The 18,985-nt window shown below is 37.8% G+C and overlaps 1 protein-coding gene and 1 long non-coding RNA gene across 4 annotated transcripts; one reads left to right on the top strand and one right to left on the bottom strand.

Annotated features, from left to right (window-relative positions):
- The first annotated feature begins 3,069 nt into the window (after positions 1-3,069).
- NPQ1 (non-photochemical quenching 1) lies at positions 3,070-8,731 on the top strand. Of its 3 annotated transcripts, none has more exons than XM_010248935.3 (6): positions 3,070-3,218; positions 5,049-5,371; positions 5,488-5,660; positions 6,227-6,323; positions 6,429-6,820; positions 7,938-8,731. In XM_010248935.3, exons 2-6 carry the CDS (start codon positions 5,078-5,080, stop codon positions 8,437-8,439), a joined length of 1,458 nt encoding a protein of 485 aa, XP_010247237.1. In that variant the 5' UTR covers positions 3,070-3,218; positions 5,049-5,077; the 3' UTR covers positions 8,440-8,731. The 3 variants fall into 3 exon arrangements, with proteins under 3 accessions (XP_010247237.1, XP_010247238.1, XP_088752906.1); XM_088896780.1 differs by lacking the exon at positions 3,070-3,218 and adding an exon at positions 3,238-3,368; XM_010248936.3 differs by lacking the exon at positions 5,049-5,371 and having other exon boundaries at positions 3,089-3,218.
- Positions 8,732-14,703: 5,972 nt separating this feature from the next.
- Positions 14,704-18,767, bottom strand: LOC148803276 (uncharacterized). The gene is made up of 2 exons (XR_016081452.1): positions 18,185-18,767; positions 14,704-15,340 (listed from the first exon to the last, which is right to left on the bottom strand). It is a non-coding gene; the product is annotated as an uncharacterized LOC148803276 (long non-coding RNA).
- Positions 18,768-18,985: the final 218 nt, after the last annotated feature.

Here is an 18,985-nt window from a genome sequence, read left to right on the forward strand (position 1 = left end):
AACTGTCGAAATGTTTGCAAAAGGTTTTAATTCCCGGGATCCATGTGAGTAGAGAGTGCAACACTGTTCCTTGTAGCCGAGGGAGAGGTCCTCTCTTGTCGGGCAGTGTTTGATCATTATAGGTTGAGAGGTTAAGTGTAAGACCATTGAGGGTAATACCTGATGGGCTAATCTTGCATCTACCCACAGTCCTTGGGTTTTTATAAGGTGGCTTGACCTAGGGACCATTTAGTGTAAATGTTGGGCCCATTAAGAGCCCATGGTGATGGACTCAGGGGTTCACTGTCTCCTACAGTGAATTCGGCCATGCCTTGTAACAGAGGTTGGGCTGAACCCATGTGGCTGATGTGTAGATCAATGTTTGGGTCCCACGCAATACAAGGATATCCAACTGGGCAGCAGTTTGGAGGGTAAGTGAGCAGATGGACTTAATGGGCTTAAAGCCCAATTCGAAATGGCTTAATGAGATTAATTAAAAGAGGGCAGTTCTGGGATTTGGATCAGCAGATAGGATAAGGGATTATCCCTATCCACTCAGAGAGTCTAGGTCCAAATAAAGATTTGGATCAGGAAACTCCTAATTAGATTAAGAGGGTTGATCTTTATCTGCAGATAAGATAAGAGATTATCCTTATCTTTTAAAGAGAGTCCAGATCCAAATATAAGATTTGGATTAGGAAACTCCTAATGAGATTAGGAGAACCTCTCTTTAAGGTTATAAATAGGAGAGCAGTGCGAACCCTCAGAATACATCAGAATTCATCTGACTGACTGCTGAACTCCAGAGAGAGACAACACAATTTGACTGCATTGTCTCATTCTCTCCTGCTCTTGTCGCCATACTAGTTCGATCTCCACCTGTGGGAGTGATCAAGAAGGGTTCTTGATATTACCTTTTGGGAGAAAAGGTAATATGAAGTCGTGCTCACTTGCCCTCCATCAAGATTCTTGTTGAAGAATTCGTTTATTGCTAAAGAACCATCATGCTGATTCTGTTTCATCCTGCACTGTGTCATCTTCGGTGGAAGTAGTCTTTGGATCTTTCATTGGGCATGAACACTTTCATTGGAAGTTATTACTACTTCGTATCAGGTATATCTCTCCACTCCCTTTTGGTTTCAGATTTGGTCTGGTTTGGGTTCAAGATTGATAATTGAAAATGCAGTTTTCTGAAATAGGGAATGTGATTCCCAAATGGGAGAGAGAGAAAAATTTTTGAAATTTTGCCCAACCTTCCTACAGGGTTCGGCCATCCATATGATGAACCTCTCATCCCTTCATTCTCCTCACCGCCTATGAAAAAGCTCTAGGTTTCTGGGTATTTATCAATTGACCAATCAACACCAAACCCCCCTTTCATTTGTTTTTGGTTTTTGGTTTTTTCTTTTATTTGTTTAAGATCAATCACCACTGCGACTACAACTTCTAGCAGCAACGGTATTCCCGTGAGTTCTCCTCACCGCCTATGGAAGAGTTATGAGTTTTTAGGGTATTTGTGAATATAAAGAATTCTAGTAATCGATTATAATAGCAAGCGATGAAGTATTTGATTAGATTTTTGTATACTAGTTGCATTCCATCCTGTATCGTCATTCTGCTCTGTTTCTGATGAGGGAGAGAGAGAGAGAGAGATCGGGGGAGAACCAGCGCTAGAGATGTCTAAAACCTCCCCTAAGGTTGCAGTGGCATCAATGTCCACCGTGTGTGTCAAGGAGGTGAGGTGAGGTGAGGAGAGAGAGATAGAGAGCCAAAGGGCATTTTTTGAAATTTTGAAAAAAATTGATCACGTAATGTCATATAAGAAACGAGTTTAACAATAAGGGAAGTGTTACACAATATCATAAATAGTAAGAATACTTTAAGACAATACTAAAACAGTACTTAATCAATTTCTTAAACCTTAATAATAATTTAAGAAATTTGATAACTAAAAGTTATATATTATAAGGCTAACGAAATAAAGTTCTGTTCATTAGGTGTCCCTGTACGATAAATAAGTCTTGGTTCAAGTCTTAGCCTTCTAAGCCACATCATGAGCGAACTGGTTAAACTTATTGTGAATAAAACAAAAAGAGACAGGAGAACAGCCGTAGGAGATTTCTGGTACTTAATTTCCAAAAGCCACAACGAGTGCCGGGTGGCTGTGTCTTCGAGCGCCTGTATAACACAGATAGAGTCGGAACAGATTCACAGGTAAGTCATGGACCGTACCACCTATCACTCTCCAACAGGAAAGTGAGGGCCCATTAAGCATGTTTTTCTCTGCAGTCTTTCGGTTGTTTACAAGTTGGAAAGATTAATTTTTTGTTTATTTTCTTTTAACTCGTAGAAAATTTAATTGTCAAAAGACGGAGTACCAAAAAGATGTGAAAACTTATTTTGGATTGATTTTCGGAAGCTTAAAATGAAGCTTTTCGGATTTTATTCTAGCGCGAAAAGACATAGAAAGACATACATCTACTAAACGTGCTTCAAATTGCTCAGATCTTAATGCAAAAGCTCAATACATTTTTTACATGTTAAAACTACAAGAAGATCTTCCCAAAAAAAATACACCAAACAGAATAAACAATTAGCACCAAACAAAGAACAAGAATTTTCCGATATTGTTCCCTTAGGTGAATACGATCGATCACATTTATATGGGCCGGGGTTTCACCAACAAAGGAAACTTTGAATAGGACTCTGAAGCCCGATTGCTAGTCCGTATTGCATTTGACACTTTACATGATGGAAAAGTTTATGATGCAGAAAAGATATAATACGGAAAGAGTTTTGACCAATCAAAATCCATCCATGGAGTTTTTCAGATATTATATAGGCGCTAGGGCATAGTGGATACTAAGAATTGCACCCCATTTTGGAATTCCAAGGAATAGGTAGGGAAATGGACAGGGATTTGCCACATGGCAAGGTCCTTTTTATAGTTTTGGACTTTTAATTTTGCCACGTGGAAGATTCTTTGATGGTTTAAGGAAACCTATCAAACGACCCGGCTATCATTTCTGGTCCGACCTGAATTTAACCCGACCCAACCCGGAAAATAACAAATATTACGTTTCAGGCATCCAATCCACATATTGTCTTATCCGAGTCCATTCGCTTCCCTTTCCACACATTCTCTCGTCTTTTTATCTCTCTGCAACTTGCTGGTTGCTGCCATGAAACGTACTGTCTCTTTCACTTCCAGCTGCTCAACCTTCGATCGGCCTGACGAGGTTTTCATCTTAAACCCTAATAAGCTTCCATCTCTCTCTATTTCTCTCAATCTCTGGTTATCATTGTATTGCTTGGAAAGCAATTTCAAAAACAGAAAAAAGAAGAAAAGAGTTAGGAGGGTTTTCCATGGAAATTTTTGGTTTTGACATGTATGGTTTTGTTTTCTCTCTATTCAATTGCTTCGTAGTTTCTCTTTCTTGTTTTGGATACCAGTTTGATTGCAATACCTCAAATTTTAAATGTTTATTCGTTTATGCTGATTTAGTAAATGGAGCACAATTGGGTCGATCTATTAGCATTTAACTGTAAAGGATGCTATGACTTGGTAGTGTCGCCTTGTATTTTTTGAACTCTTCTGAGCCTGAGCCATCAGGCCATAAAAAAACTCATCGACGCTTGCATGTTGTAAAAGTTTTGAGTTTACCTACTTCATCGAATAACTTTACTCGGAAAGCTCAGTCAGAGTATAAGGAGGAAATCCTCTTAGTTGGGTTATGAATGATTTGGTAGGAGTGGATGTTCAACTACTTCTGGGTCTTACTGTTAAGTAGATGTTGTTTAACCGGAGATTGATTGAGCCTCTAGGGGCAGCTTTTACAAGCCATTGTAATGGATCCATGGTCTTGTCTTCTATCTGTACGCATCTTATATGTTTTTTCCCATTTTTTTGTGGTTGGTTGCACAGGAAGCTCCTGTTCAATTTTTTATAAATTATAAAGCTTTTGACAAGAATCAAAAAGAAAAAAAAAAACTACTCTATGATATTACACAGTTTGTTTAAGAGAATTGGTGCATAGTTTTCTTTTTTCTAGGCAATGGTTCAGTGGTTAGTTGACAGTAGTTGAAATGATGAAGGCTGGATTCAATCTCAAATATGGGATTTGACTCCCTCCGAGACTCTACCTGCATATTCTTTTATGCAATTAGTAAATACCAAGCAAGATATCTCTTAGACGAGAAAACAACTTGATTGAATTCTACTAATTCTTGGATAAATTGATTGAGTGGGTGTTTAAGCATCCAATAGGACTGATTTTTGACATATAAATTCTTCAAGGCCATTTATCCATGTTGGTCTCAGCTATCTGGGCTCCTTGTTGGGGGTGGACTGGATATGGACCCAACCTTTTGCTTTTTTTTTTTTTTCTTTTTTTTTTTTGCATGAAGTGGTCATTCTCAGACATGAACCCACTTTATTGCACTTGGCAGTCCGAGATTTTTGGCATATAAATTCTTGAAGATGTGGATAAATTGAATGCATCTGATTAACAAAGCTTTTGTATATGTCATATTGCCACTGCTGTTGATAACTATAAAGCCAAAAAGGATGATACCCTAATTATGAAAGAAAATGAAGTGCAGATTACAGAAACAGATGAAGTAGAAGTAGACTTAAGAAAGCATGGTATTGGTAGCTTTTTAGGAATAAATGGTCAGAGAGGGAGGAAAAGCTAGGGCATTTGCATTTGGTTTTGGTCCTATTATTTTTTGCCTTTATTAGTAAAAATAGTCATAAATATGCTTACTTGCAGTTCACATAAAATTACCTTATTCAATTTGTTAATGCATTTTAAAGGACCATGTCCTAAATCTGGAGAACCCTGGGATGCCCTTTGAGCTTTTGTGGTCATAGCTCTCTTATTCCATTGTTTTCTGTTTGATCAGCAACAGAAAAAATCTTTTATTAAATGAGGAAAAAATTTACAATAATATGAGTAGCCTTGGTGACCCCAAACTCTTATTCCATTGTTTTCTTGTTTGAAAATTTTGAGTTGACCTTTGAAGATGCAGATCACCGGATAATCTAAACACCAATAAATCATTGTCAGGTTGTGTTTGGAAGCCAACCCGCTGTAATATGTCATCCACCTCAGGCCCAACATGTTTCTCACGGGATGATGGTATTGTGGCCTGTATTGAATCACTACTACCCTCAAGTGGTAAAAGGTTTCACAGAAGTGGGGCTTGGTATCAGCATGGCGTGGTTAAGGTGAAATTATGCTCCAATAGTAAAGATCGAAGAACCATCCGGTTGAGAAGATCTGAGAGAAAATTTTTTCGGTTGGTTTCTAGAACTTTTCATCTTGTCTCAGGTGGAAATGAGAAGATTATTTCAGTGCCTAGCATTAATACTGATACGTTTTGTGATGAGGTAGCTGCTTAAATATCTCTCCTCTTGGTTGGTTGATTTAAAATTTTCTAGTTTTAGAATAGTAGTCAAAATTTTTCTTGGTTTAGAATCAAATTCTAAGTGTCAAGTTTTGGCAGGCAGAAGGGGAAGTTGGATCTCCATCGAAGAAATTATTAAATATTGTGAAGCATTGGAAGGGAGTGCATGTTGTGGCTGCAGCTAGTATACTGGCATGTATATGTTTGGTTGTTCCATCAGCAGATGCTGTTGATGCACTCAAGACGTGTGGTTGTCTATTGAAAGAATGCAGGTATTTCATTTGCAGCATCTAAAGATTTCTCAAAGGTGATATTACCGTGTTAGATGCATTGCCAAGTAGTATGCTTTTTCCTTTTACTTTGCCAGTTTGAGCAATGTTTCTGAGGGGCACTAGATACAAAAGGAGTATAATACCAAATACTGCACCTTGTCTTAGTTTTACATTGTCCTATATGTTGAATAGAAACTTTATTAATTTTATTTTTTTATGTTGCAAACTATAAGGCTTGAAGCAGATACTCACATTGTTCAACTTCCAATTTCTGAATTCAAATGCATACTTTTTGGGACTAAAAAAGTGACCTTTCTAGCAGCTGGCACAAGTGGACTAAAAACTTTACCTGGTATAGCCTATTGTTCACCAAAAATCTAAATAATTTTCCTGACACTGGCTTGTTCTCAAGACAGTCACCTCTCATAAAGATTGTTGTCATGCTATCCTCATCAGATTGTAGTATTATTCCCTCAAATTTGGATCTCTTAATCCCAAGAGCAATCCATGCTTCATTTAGAGTTGATGAATCTTTTTCATTTTTGGTTTTTGGTTTCCTTGTGCAGGGTAGAATTAGCCAAGTGTATTGCAAACCCATCATGTGCAGCCAACATTGCATGTCTCCAGACATGTAATAATCGACCTGATGAGACTGAATGCCAGGTCAGTTGCATTTCTTTTTCTCATTATATTAGTAGGAGTACAATTTTAGAGTGATGAGAGACTGGTTTTAGTTAGATAGTCAGTTAACCCTTTTATTTTTCACAGATTAAATGTGGGGATCTGTTTGAGAACAATGTGGTAGATGAGTTCAATGAATGTGCAGTCTCACGTAAGAAATGTGTACCCAGGAAGTCTGATGTAGGCGAGTTTCCAATTCCAGATCCTGCAGCTCTTGTCAAGAGTTTCAACATTGCAGATTTCAGTGGGAAATGGTACATAACTAGTGGCTTAAATCCTACTTTTGATACTTTTGATTGCCAATTGCACGAATTTCATATGGAGTCCAACAAACTTGTGGGAAATTTATCATGGCGGATACGGACTCCTGATGGTGGTTTTTTCACTCGATCTACTGTGCAAAGATTTGTGCAGGATTCAAATCAGCCTGGGGTGCTCTACAATCACGACAATGAGTACCTTCACTACCAAGATGATTGGTATCTTTCTTCTCCCCAGCCATCTTTAATCATGACTCCTCTACAAGTTTGTTTGCATGAATTGCGTCCATAGATCCACATGCACTAGTTTTTATGTATTGAGAGTACATCTCTTTATTTATTGGGAAATTATATTGCGATGAGCATCTATAAGCAGAATCTACCCTGCAAGCATGTGCAGTGTATACCTATTGTAAATGTCATTGTCCTAATATTATACATGGATAAAATTTTACAACAAAGACTAGTAATTCTCTCAGCACTATATATAAGAAGATTAATGCTTGGCAAGAGGCATCTTCAAGAAATCCTGATCCCAGAATAAAACAGTCACCTACTGATGCTATGAACTATTTTTTGCTTGTTTAACAGATGCTTTATTGGTGTGAATAAAGATGCCAGGCATCCCCTAGTTTTGGCTGGTTGTACCACCTACCTACTGATGCTATGAACACTATTTGCAAAGTCCAGATCTTCTGGTCACAACACATTGCTAGCCACGTTCACCCAGCTGCACATTGGGAATATCAATGATATAATATACAAGTGATGTTCCCAATGTGCAGCTGGGTGAATTTGTCAGCAGATGAACCATTTGCCACCTGCCCTTTGTGTTGTGTTGTGTCCTGCCCAAAAATTAGTCCAACAGAACTTACCAAACCTATCACTACATGAAATGTTTTTGATGGTTAACCTAATTCTTGCTTTCCATCTTGCTATAGATCTCATGTCCAGCTTGTCCTGTTAGCTTCCATTTTGTTTAGCCAATGGGCCATGTTTCTGTTGGTGTTTAATTTAGAAATTAGAATAACATTGAATCTTTAGTGTCTCCCACGTTTAATCTATATCTGTGGAACCCACATTTCATCACATACAACAATTTTCTTTGTAATAATAAAACCGTTCATGGCTATTTTTTACACAAAATACATCTGATATATTTTTGGGCTTATTTTCTGTCATCCAAAACTTATAATTGCATCTGTGCACTTTTTACTATTTATTATTTATTTAGCAACATCAAAGGCATTCATCAAAAAATTGCTCATTTTTTCTTATTGTGATGAAATCTATTCCTGAGAAACATCGAACACTGACCTTTGATGACTTCTTTCAGGTACATTCTGTCATCCAGAGTAGAGAACAGGCCAGATGATTACATATTTGTATACTACAGGGGCAGGAATGATGCATGGGATGGATATGGTGGTGCTGTTGTGTACACTAGAAGTGCAGTTTTACCTGAGAGCATTATCCCTGAACTTAAGAATGCTGCAAAGAGTGTAGGACGGGACTTCAACAAGTTCATCACAACTGATAATACTTGTGGGCCTGAACCTCCCCTTGTAGAAAGATTGGAGAAGACAGTGGAGGAAGGAGAGAAGACAATCATAAGGGAGGTAGAAGAGATTGGAGGTGAGGTGGAGAAGGTGAAGAAAACCGAGATGACATTGTTCCAGAGGTTAGCAGAGGGCTTCAAGGAGCTAAAGCAGGATGAGGAGAACTTCCTGAGAGGACTAGGCAAAGAAGAGATGGAACTTCTGAGTGAGCTGAAAATGGAAGCCAGTGAAGTAGAGAAGCTATTTGGACGGACCTTGCCGTTGAGGAAGCTAAGGTAGGAGTTAGATGAGGCAGACTCATCAGACATTTTGAGCCAATATGATAGCCCAAGCTTGTTCAACCCCTCAACAGCCAAGAGGTTCATACATTTGAAAAAACAAACTGCAGCGCTACTAGAGTGATTAAATTTATGGAAAACACTGCAGCGCACTGCAGATTCTGAAATTACAGCCCCCATAGTTTACTAGTAGCCGCATCCTGTCCGTGCATTGGGCATCGACCCACGGTCAGGATTCATCCCACCTGTGTGTGCTGAACAGTCATTCTCCCTTAAATTTATTGAAAAGTTTACGACGTACTATTTTCCTTGCCACTTGATTCAGTTTGTGATCACATGTGAAATCTGCACTTTAAGGGCTAGTAAAAGGTTGACATGTCTGAACTATAGGGTTTGTAATTGGGACTATTTGGTTTTAGGGGTGCTCAACAAAAACCCAAGAACTGAAAAACCAAATTGGATTATATTGCAAATATAAAAAAACCAAGAAGTCAAAGAACCAACCTGGTCAAAAATCAAATCGATGAACCGGTTAACCGATTGATTTTGGTTGACTATTTTTCAAAAACTGATGGTACCGGTTCAAAAATAGCCCAAATACAATTGGAACCCGGTTAAAGTGCAACATGTAATACCAAAAAGAAAACATGGTCCCAGATATCCAACTTATGAGATTTTTGTTGAATCAGAGGGAGTATGTATGCATGACTAAAGAGTCGGGCAAAATATAAAAGATTTTGAAACCTTGGCTTCTAGCAAACAAAATAGCAGCCGGAATTGTCTTCAGCTCCATCTCCAGCACTGATTCCTTCACATTTCCATACACCCTCCATCACAGTAAAAGGTAAACACTATCCGATTCAGGATTACAGGACGAAACCTCTGCAATGAAACTTTCCTCACATGAAAGAAAAAACAAATATGACAAACAATAACCGCAACCTTCTTATCTTCCTGTCTAGAAAGATTATGCAGCAGTTTCATAATTAGGCCTTGCATTGAAGAATGCTCATAACTATCAAAATTACAACGAGAGGCAAACCAAATAATTTTAACAAAATTACAAGAATAAATGAACTGCATCTTCAGTTTTACAGTACAAAACACACATATTTATTGAAAAACAAAACCACAAGAAGCCAAAATAGAAGCCACAACTACAAAATTCCCGCCAACCCTCCATACCTATGCAAAACAAGCAAAGTCCAGAACAATTAAACTCAAACGTTGGGAAAATAATTTTTAAGCTGTTCTTTCACAAAAGTGAAAATTTGTCACTTCTTTGGAATGGCAATAGGAAGGCGACCTGAACCCCCAAAAAATTTTAGTTAACACTTAATAGTATTTTTTAGAAAATAAATTTACTTAAAATAACTTTTTTAAAATATAAATAGCATATATATATATATTTATTTATTTATATATGTATGTATCTATGTATATATATAATTAAGATCGGAGCGGGGCAGGGACTTCACTCTCCATCCCCATCCCCATCAGGTCGGGAAGGCCAGGCACTCGGCGGAATGGGGAAAAATTGCCATCCCTATCACATTTAAGGAAAACTTCCCACTCCTACTCATATTCCAGTAGAAAGGCTTCACATGATTTGACCTGAAGACTAAGTATTCAAAATAAGTGAAATAATATCTTCACCAAAAAGTCTTCTGAAAGGTTTTACATTCCAACTTCCCATCCTGAGATAGTTAAATTCCTAAATTCGTTGGTCTAGGGACCTATAGGAACCATAAAGCCATCATGGACTTTGATCCAAGGAACATTCCAAATGTTCACTTTCACATCCTTATCTACAAAAGGGAAAATTTCCTTCAAAGGTCTACACAAGGATTTCCCAAAAAATTTTTGTAGGGAAAAATTCATTATTATTTAGATATTTACACTAACATTTTGACCCATAAAACATTACTTGGATTAATAAAATTCTAGGCAACTTTCCACTGAAAGGCTTTATTAGCTTCTTTTTCTTTTCTTATTTCTAAACCTCCCTCAGACCTAGGAGAGCAAATTTTATCCCAATTGGTCCAATAAAATGATTTCTTATCTCTCCCAAAATTTTACCAAAAATTCCTTTGAATCTTATCAATTTGCTCATTAATCCTATCCGAGAGCTAAAACATAGGCATTACAGGATTAGGAATGTTTTGCAATAACAGATTATACAAGCACTAGTTTCCTTGCTTGAGAGAGATCTAAAGCTTTCCAAGAATTTAATTTATTTGAAAGATTATCCAAGAGAAAATATTAAGTGATGAAGATTTATTCTTTTGCCTAAAAGGGGAATTCACAAATACCTTTGACTTACAATCCAAGTTCCCTATTTTAAGTTGCTGAAAAGCCCAAGATACTTTGACTTACAATCCAGAAATACACTAAATCACACTAAGTCCCTGAAAAGCCCAAACCCTTCTTGACATGAATAATATGACCCCACTCAATTCAGTAATAAACTTTCATCATATCCACTTTAATCGCAAGATAATCAGTCTCTCTTTTACTATGCTTCATAAAATACAAAATTTCATGAATTATAACCACATTGTCCAAAATCTATCTCCCAAAAACAAAGGCATTCTGAAAAAGGGAGATGCATTTGTTAAGAATAGGTTTTAGCTTATTTGCTAGATTTTTTTTTTCACAATCTTATATACAACATTGCAAAGATTAATGGGGCAGAAATCCTTAACATGAGAACTATCTAGTTACTTGGGAATTAAAGTGATGCAAGTAAGATTTAGTTTCTTCAAAAATTTTCTATGCTAAAAAAATCCTAAACAAACTCAATGATGCCTCCCTTTCATTTCATCCCAATGGCCAAAAAACCATCAAGCGCTGAGGCTTTAAGATTACCAATGCTAAAAAAAAGCCAATTTAATCTCTTCCTCTTGGGGAACCTCAATAAAATGGACATTACCTTCCTTAGTGTTAATTGGAGTAAACAACTCAGATAATTCATTCAAATTTTGACAACCTTGAGACTGATATAAACCTTTTAAAATAATTGACAATTAATTCATTAAGGCTATGCTTGGTTTGAAGGAAAAAGTAGGGAAAGGTAGGAAAACCTTTACAAATCTTGTTTAGGTTTCCCTACATTTTCCTTCAAACCAAACATAGCCTAATTTGAACCCATTCCAAAATCTAATTTCCTTCCTCATCCTTCAAGCAAATAATATTATTTCTTCTTTATTGTAAAAAGGCAGCTTAGTGAAAAAAAAAAAAAACTAGTATTCCAATTAGTGGAGTCAAAGTTTGTAGACAAGCCCCAAAAATCTCCCACCTCTTCTTGGTGGATGATAGCTACATTTTTTCTAAGGCCAATCTAATCGAAGGTAATGGTATAATGAAAAAGCTTTGGGGCAGAAAGTAAACTTTACAAAATCAGAGGTCTTCTTCAGTTCCAATCTTCACCTCAGACTGGGAAAAATGTTAGCAAACCTCCTCCACCTTAAAAAAGTTGAAAACCCTTCTATATATTTGGGGACTTATCCTAGTATAGGAAGGCAACAATGTCAGATCTTTGAATACCTAAAAGAAAGGGTGGAAAACAAAGCTAATGGATGGAAAGGTGCCATGTTGTCCCAAGAAAGTAAAGAGATTTTAATAAAATCAGTCCTCACAGCCATTCTTACATATTGCATGTCTTGCTTCTTGATGGATTGCTTGGAGCCAGTGCAAGAAAAATAAATTAAATGGGGGTTTGGGCCTCCAAGATCCAAAACATTTCTTCAATCTGGCCCAGTTATCAAAACTGGCCTGGAGATTGTGTTCAGATGGTGATAGTCTGTCGGCTAGGGTGATGAAAGCCAAGTATTATCCTCAGTGTCATTTTCTGCATGCTTCTCTGAGTGGTAACCCTTCTTGGGGATGGAGAAACATAATGGCAGGTAAAAAAAAAAAATCCTAGAGAAAGGTATTATCTGGAGGGTGAATAGAGGAGAGGGTATAAGACCCTTGGGTTCCAAGGTTAGAAGGTTTTAAACCTTGGGGACCTAGGCCAAATTCTGAATCTATAAGGGTGGTGGCAGACTTTATTAATCAAGAGGAAAGATGTTGGGATGTATCCAAAGTCAATAGTACCTTTCTAGAGCATGAGGCAAAAAAAAAAAAAAAAAAACCTCTCAATCAACCTAGCAAACAACCCTTGGAGGATAAAATTATTTGGACTCAGAATGAGAAATGCCTATTCTCAGTCAGATCAGCTTATTTCCTAGCAGAATCCTTGAGTGATCAAGAAGAAGAAACTCTTTCTAGATCCTGTCTAGTTAAAAAAAGACCGGTCTCTTATATGGACTATGGAGCCTTCCCATTGAGCCTAAAGTAAAACAGTTTAATGACTTGACAATAAAAGAGAATTTATTCAAAAGAGGGATTGTTTGCTCCCCAACCTGTGAAAGGTGCTCCATTAAAGAAGAGTCAATTCTTTATGCTCTACTGCAATGCAACAAGGCAAGATGCATTTGGCTTGGCTCAAGTCTAGGCATCAGACTTGTCAGCACCCGGTTTTTGCTTGGTTCTATGTAAATTCACCCTCGAACACCAATCAAACCATTCCGACCCTACCGAAATCCAGAGAATCCAAAGAACCCAAATATCAACCCCCAGATCCCTAAAATCCATTGTTGAACCCACCTAATACCCTTAAAGCCCAAAAATACCCCTTCTCTTCAAATTCTCAAAATGCCCTTGACCAAATTCCCAAAAATACCCCTTCATGTCAAATACCCAAAATACCCTCATTGTGCCCAAATTTCCAAGATACCCCTCATTCTCTAAATCCCCAAAATACCTCTTGACAGAATTACCAAAATACCCTAAAAGCCAAAATTACCAAATTACCCTCGACCAATTTTCCAAATTACTCATTTTCTAAGATCCCTAAAATACCCTTGACCAAGCTACCAAATTATCCCTTCTTTCCAAATCCCCAAAATACCCCTTGATTGGAATTACCGGCATACCCCTCATGCCAAATACCCAAAACTGCCCTCTTTTCAGATCATCAAAACTACCTCTTATGCCAAAATGCCCTCCATCCCAAACTCCCAATACCCTTCTTCCAAATCCTAAAAATACCCCTCATCCCCTAATTTCACAAAATACCCTTAACCAAATAACCAAAATACCCCTCATGCCAAATACCCAAAACTGCCTTCTTTTGTCACCAAAACTACTTCTCATGCCAAATGACCAAAATGCCCTCCATTCCAAATCCCCAAAATACCCTACTTCCAAATAACCCCTCATGCCTAAATTCCCAAAATAACCCATCCCCTAAATTACCAAAATACCCTTGATTAAATTACCAAACGCCCCTCCTTCCAAACTTCCAAAAATGTCCATGTCAAATGGGCAAAATACCCTTCATTCCCCAAAAAAATCATTTTTAAATTACCAAAATACCCTTTGAACCTAAAATTACCAAAATACCCTTCTAAGCCTACCCCTTCGGACCCTAAATTACCAATTTACCCTCTGAACCCAAATCATCCTTTTATCCCAAATTACCCCCAAAACCATAAATTACAAAAATTACCCCTTTGGACCCCAAGTTACCAAACCCTCCTATTCCTTTAAACCCTAACTTGATAAAACCCCTCTTTCATCTTGAGAGTTGATAGAACCCCCCTCCTTGCTATTATAAATGGAAGGCTCTAATGAGGGCGGATTTGGCCCTCCAATTGGGCTGTCAATTGGACTGGATTTAGTCCAATCCGGTCCAATCCAACATTGGTCCATTTACAAATGGACTGGACCAAATCCGGTCTAAACCCCATACAAACTAGATCCAGTCCAGTCCAATTGAAATGCAAATGGACCGGATTGGACCCATCCAGTCCAAATTAAATGTTTTCCCTAGAAAACACTTTGGTTGCAACTAAAATAATGAAGGGAAACAAAATGTTTTCCTCAGAAAATAATACTCAATAAGGAATGAATTATTTCCCTAATTTCTTAGAAAATAAACAAAATGATTTCCATCTTCATCTGCAATCAAACACCAAAAAAAATTATCATTTTCCTAAAGAAATTGTTCACATCAAGAGGATCACATCCCGGTGCAACACTTGGTGGGCTTCACCAACTTAATATCTAGTCAATAGACTAGATATTAAGCCAACTATTTTTGTACTCTGTAAAAGGATGTTGTAGGCAGTTTAACCATCTAAATCATTCTATAAAAGATATTAAACCAAGGAATCATTCTACAAGTGACTATAAAAGGAATCTGGATTAGCTGAACACATTGAGATAAACCCAATTATTTCATTTCTATTGTTTGCTGTCACAATGAGAACATGATCTATATTACAAAGTGATTGAAATCATCTGCAACAAAAGAAGATAAGTAGCATACATCCAATATGGAAAATCATTCAACACTAGCCACAATCATCCCTCTCTTCAACTGGTTGTTCCTTGCAAGGATTTTATTCAAACAAGAACTCCATATGAAGAAAACTACTTTGGATGGCATGTTCTTGCACCAAACTATGCTTTCTGGAAAGTCTTGGTCCTCCAGAAGAGTCAACTAGTTGTCAAATGAACTGACAGAAAACTGACCCAATTTTTCCTATGTCCATTTCCTTGTATCCTCTGTTAAAGTCAATTTATGGGCTGTATAACCTTTGCAACAGCTCCAACATGGGTCCAACTTCACAATCATTCTAGTCTCTATGGAATTGGGGTACCCACACAATGAATGTTCCCATCTTGAATTTGTGTACAATCTGCCACACTCACCTCCTTGCCTGCAGCTAAATCAAAAAGAGATGGAAAGCCTCCATTAAGGAACTTTTCTGCATCAACAATCCTTCTAAAACTTCACTTTTTGAACATTTTATACATATTCAACTATTATCAGGCTCTGCAGGAAAAGCCACCTATACAGTGAGAGTGAGTGATTAATAGATATACTTGACACACAAGGCAACCTAACTAGAGAGAATCTACACATATGTAAGAACTAAAGTTATCTCTAATTATAATAATGAAAAGGGAGCAGGTCTGCTAGTTGAGTCATTTAGCGAGCCCTCTATTCTCGGAACTTTTCCTTGTGTGCAAAGCAAGCCCTGTTTCATAGGCAAGTTTTTTATGTTAAAAAATAAAACTTTAAATGGCTAATGTAGACTGTAGGATTGAACATTTGATCAAATCTAGTGGGTCTCTTATCTGGTGGATGGTTTGAGTTGGTAACAAGATGTCTTCTGTGGTAGATTCACATAAATAGGTGGGTTTGTATATAGAAGCTCCCTACTTGACCTTAATGGGAAACCCTTCTCCTAATAAAAATGAATGCATAGAATTATGTTTGCCTTGAGCAATACTGCTAATACTAGTTAATAACCCCATACTGAGTGCTGGGAAACTATATGTATGTATTTTGTTTTGAGACCACTATCCAAGAGGTAAGTCTTGAAGCATTTAGGCTGAGTTTTTATTTGATTTAGGAGACTAAATTGGGTTTGGTTTGTGATTAAACAACCCATCTTATCTAGAAGAATCAGATCTACACCAATGTAGGTGGTGTTTGGTACTATGGTAGATACCCATTTTGTTTGGTTCTGGAACATGCCACAACAAACACATGCTTTTTTAAGCCATGGCGTGTTCTCAAACTGGCTGGGTTGGTTTTGGAACACAAAATATTGTAGATTTTGGAACACACCAAAATCTTGTATTCTAGAACACACCACACTTTGGGACACTCAATAAACATTGATTTAACATATATGTACTTACAAAATAGAATTTAGAACTTGTATACAAGAAACCTAAAATGATAAAATTAAGTTTGACTTTGAAGTGAAAATTCCACATACAATCCAATCCACTGTGGACAGGATTGGACTGTTCAACCTAGACTGGATTGCACTGGTCCAATCCAATCCACTGTCTTATTGGACTGTTCAACTTGGACCAATCCATTCTCTTATTGGACTATTCAACCTGGACCGGATTGGACTGGTCCAACCCAATCCATTGTCTTATTGGACTATTCAACTTGGACCAATCCATTCTCTTATTGGACTGTTTAACCTAGATCGGATTGGACTGGTCCAACCCAATCCACTATCTTATTGGACTATTCAACTTGGAACGGATTGGACTGGTTCAATCTATTGTCTTATTAGACTATTCAACCTGGATTGGATTGGACCAATCCAATCCATTGACTTATTGGACTGTCCAACTTGTTCAAATTGGTTTTAATTCAACTCAGATTGTGTCCAACCCAAACATGGTCCTTTGACAACCCCATTCTTATCTTCTATCAATAGACTAGACATTGGTTCAACCCAACCCAGTCCAGTATAAACCATTATAAATGAACTAGATCCAGTCCATTCCAAATTTTATAAGCAAATATTTTATAAAAAAATATTATAAGAAAAAAAAAACTGTGAAGCAAAAATAGTCTTGTGCATAACTGAACTGCTGGCCAGAGTAGGCATTGTTTCAGGACTTGAACCAAATATGGGAATTCCTTGAGGTTAAACCTAATTTCTTGTATTTAACTAAGCAAGAAACAACTGTTTGATTTTGAAGAAACTGTTATAAAACAAGTACCCAATTCCATTGTACAGTTGGAGAACCTAAAAACTATCTATCAAAAGAATGAAGGTACCCAATTCCATTGGGAGCCTAGGGTCATTAGAAATTTTGGAACTTTGTTGCAACCATTTTTCCAGTCTACCAAATAGCATCAGTCAACTTTCTAAGCTCAAGAACCTCTGGTTGGGTGACTGCACGAGGCTTAAAGCACTTCCAGAACTTCCACCAAATTTATATTACTTGCACACTGGTGGCTGCACATCATTGAAAGAATTTTCTAGTCTTTGGAGCTTATCTTCTTTGGGAGGATTGGATATGAGCCAAACCAGCATTTGTAATTTGCCGGATAGCATCCATGGCCTTTCTCAACTCATGGAACTTGTACTACAAGACTATAAAGGACTTAAATCAATCCCAGAGCTTCCATCAAGTTTGGAACGAATATATGCAAGTGGTTGCACAGATATGGAAAAATTTCCAAATCTCTCAAACTTACAGAACCTATCACTCCTAATGCTTATGGATTGCCACAGGTTAGCTGAGATTGAGGACCCAGAAAGGAAGGTCAAGAAATTCACATGGATCGGTGCAAAAATTCATATGCCTTTATAAAGAGTTTCCTAAATCTTCCCCAAGTCTCTCTCTCTCTCTCTCTCTCTCTCTCTCTCTCTCTCTCTCTCTCTCTCTCTCTCTCTCTCTCCCTGTATTTATTTGACTATATGTATGTATCTATCTATCTACTTATATCAAATTATATCAAATTATATACGGTTTAAATAAATACATACATATAGTCAAATTATTTGACTATATGTATGTATTTATTTGACTATATGTATGTATCTATCTAAAGATGAATGTAGTGGATTTGACGCCATACTTGCTAGGAGTGAGGTTCCGGATTGGTTTACAAGTTGAACCCTGGGTTCTGAAGTCTCCTTTGAGGTGCCTTAGTATTGGGTAGTAAGGTCTGAGGGCTCACTTTGTGCGTTGTTTCTGCCAAATACGACGAGACCTTAAGGATTTGTTAGCCAGACTAATGACCGTTAAGGTTCCAAATCATTGATAGCCCTAATAGAAAATCAAAATGATTCACACTAATGGCCCAGAGTCTAACAAGCATTTGTTAGCCTGATTAAACTGTTTAGAATAACTGAGGAGAGAGGAAATACCTGATGAACGAGCAAGGAGTCTACCGCTAGATAGAGAGAGAGAGACACGAGATAGATAACCATAAGAGAGACTGGGGAGTTCCGTTGGTTGCCGGATAACACTAGAACGATGGAATAATGACCACCATCGCTATTCGCTAGAGAGAGAGATACGAGAGAAAATAGTTGGAGAGATACTACCGCCAGAGAGAAACACCACCGTCGGAGAGATACCGTCGCCGAAAGTACTAACGGAGTTCGAGGAATACCACTACCGGAGAGAAACCTTCTTCTTCATTCAATTGCCGGAGGGAGCAGTGGAGGCGTGGAGCGCTAGGCAGAAAGTTCAAACTTCAAACGAAATGGAGTGGACCTTTTGGTTCAGCGGCTTTGTCTAGAAAATAGTTGGAGAGATACTACCGCCAGAGAGAAACACCACCGTCGGAGAGATACCGTCGCCGAAAGTACTAACGGAGTTCGAGGAATACCACTACCGGAGAGAAACCTTCTTCTTCATTCAATTGCCGGAGGGAGCAGTGGAGGCGTGGAGCGCTAGGCAGAAAGTTCAAACTTCAAACGAAATGGAGTGGACCTTTTGGTTCAGCGGCTTTGTCTAAATTTGGTCCGCATTATATACGGACCACTTAAATTTGGACTGGTCTGAGTCCATACAATTATTTAGACCATCCGGTCCATCCATAACACCTTCGGATTGGATGGGGTCCAACCCGAAACCGGTCTATTGACACTAGGTGATGACTTGCCCTAGCTAAAGTGATTGAATTTTAGATCGCAATCCGACTTCACCACCGACCTGGCGAC

This window comes from Nelumbo nucifera, chromosome 1, assembly GCF_055504915.1.
Source record: "Nelumbo nucifera cultivar China Antique chromosome 1, China Antique-T2T, whole genome shotgun sequence".
Classification (NCBI taxonomy): domain Eukaryota; kingdom Viridiplantae; phylum Streptophyta; class Magnoliopsida; order Proteales; family Nelumbonaceae; genus Nelumbo; species Nelumbo nucifera.

What these genes read in the sequence shown, in the direction of transcription:
- NPQ1 (XM_010248935.3), top strand. Translation starts at nt 5,078, where the DNA reads ATGTCATCCACCTCAGGCCCAACATGTTTCTCACGGGATGATGGTATT. An exon ending in CTGATACGTTTTGTGATGAG is followed by an intron (nt 5,372 to 5,487) that starts GTAGCTGCTTAA and finishes AAGTTTTGGCAG; the next exon opens with GCAGAAGGGGAAGTTGGATC. An exon ending in CTGATGAGACTGAATGCCAG is followed by an intron (nt 6,324 to 6,428) that starts GTCAGTTGCATT and finishes TATTTTTCACAG; the next exon opens with ATTAAATGTGGGGATCTGTT.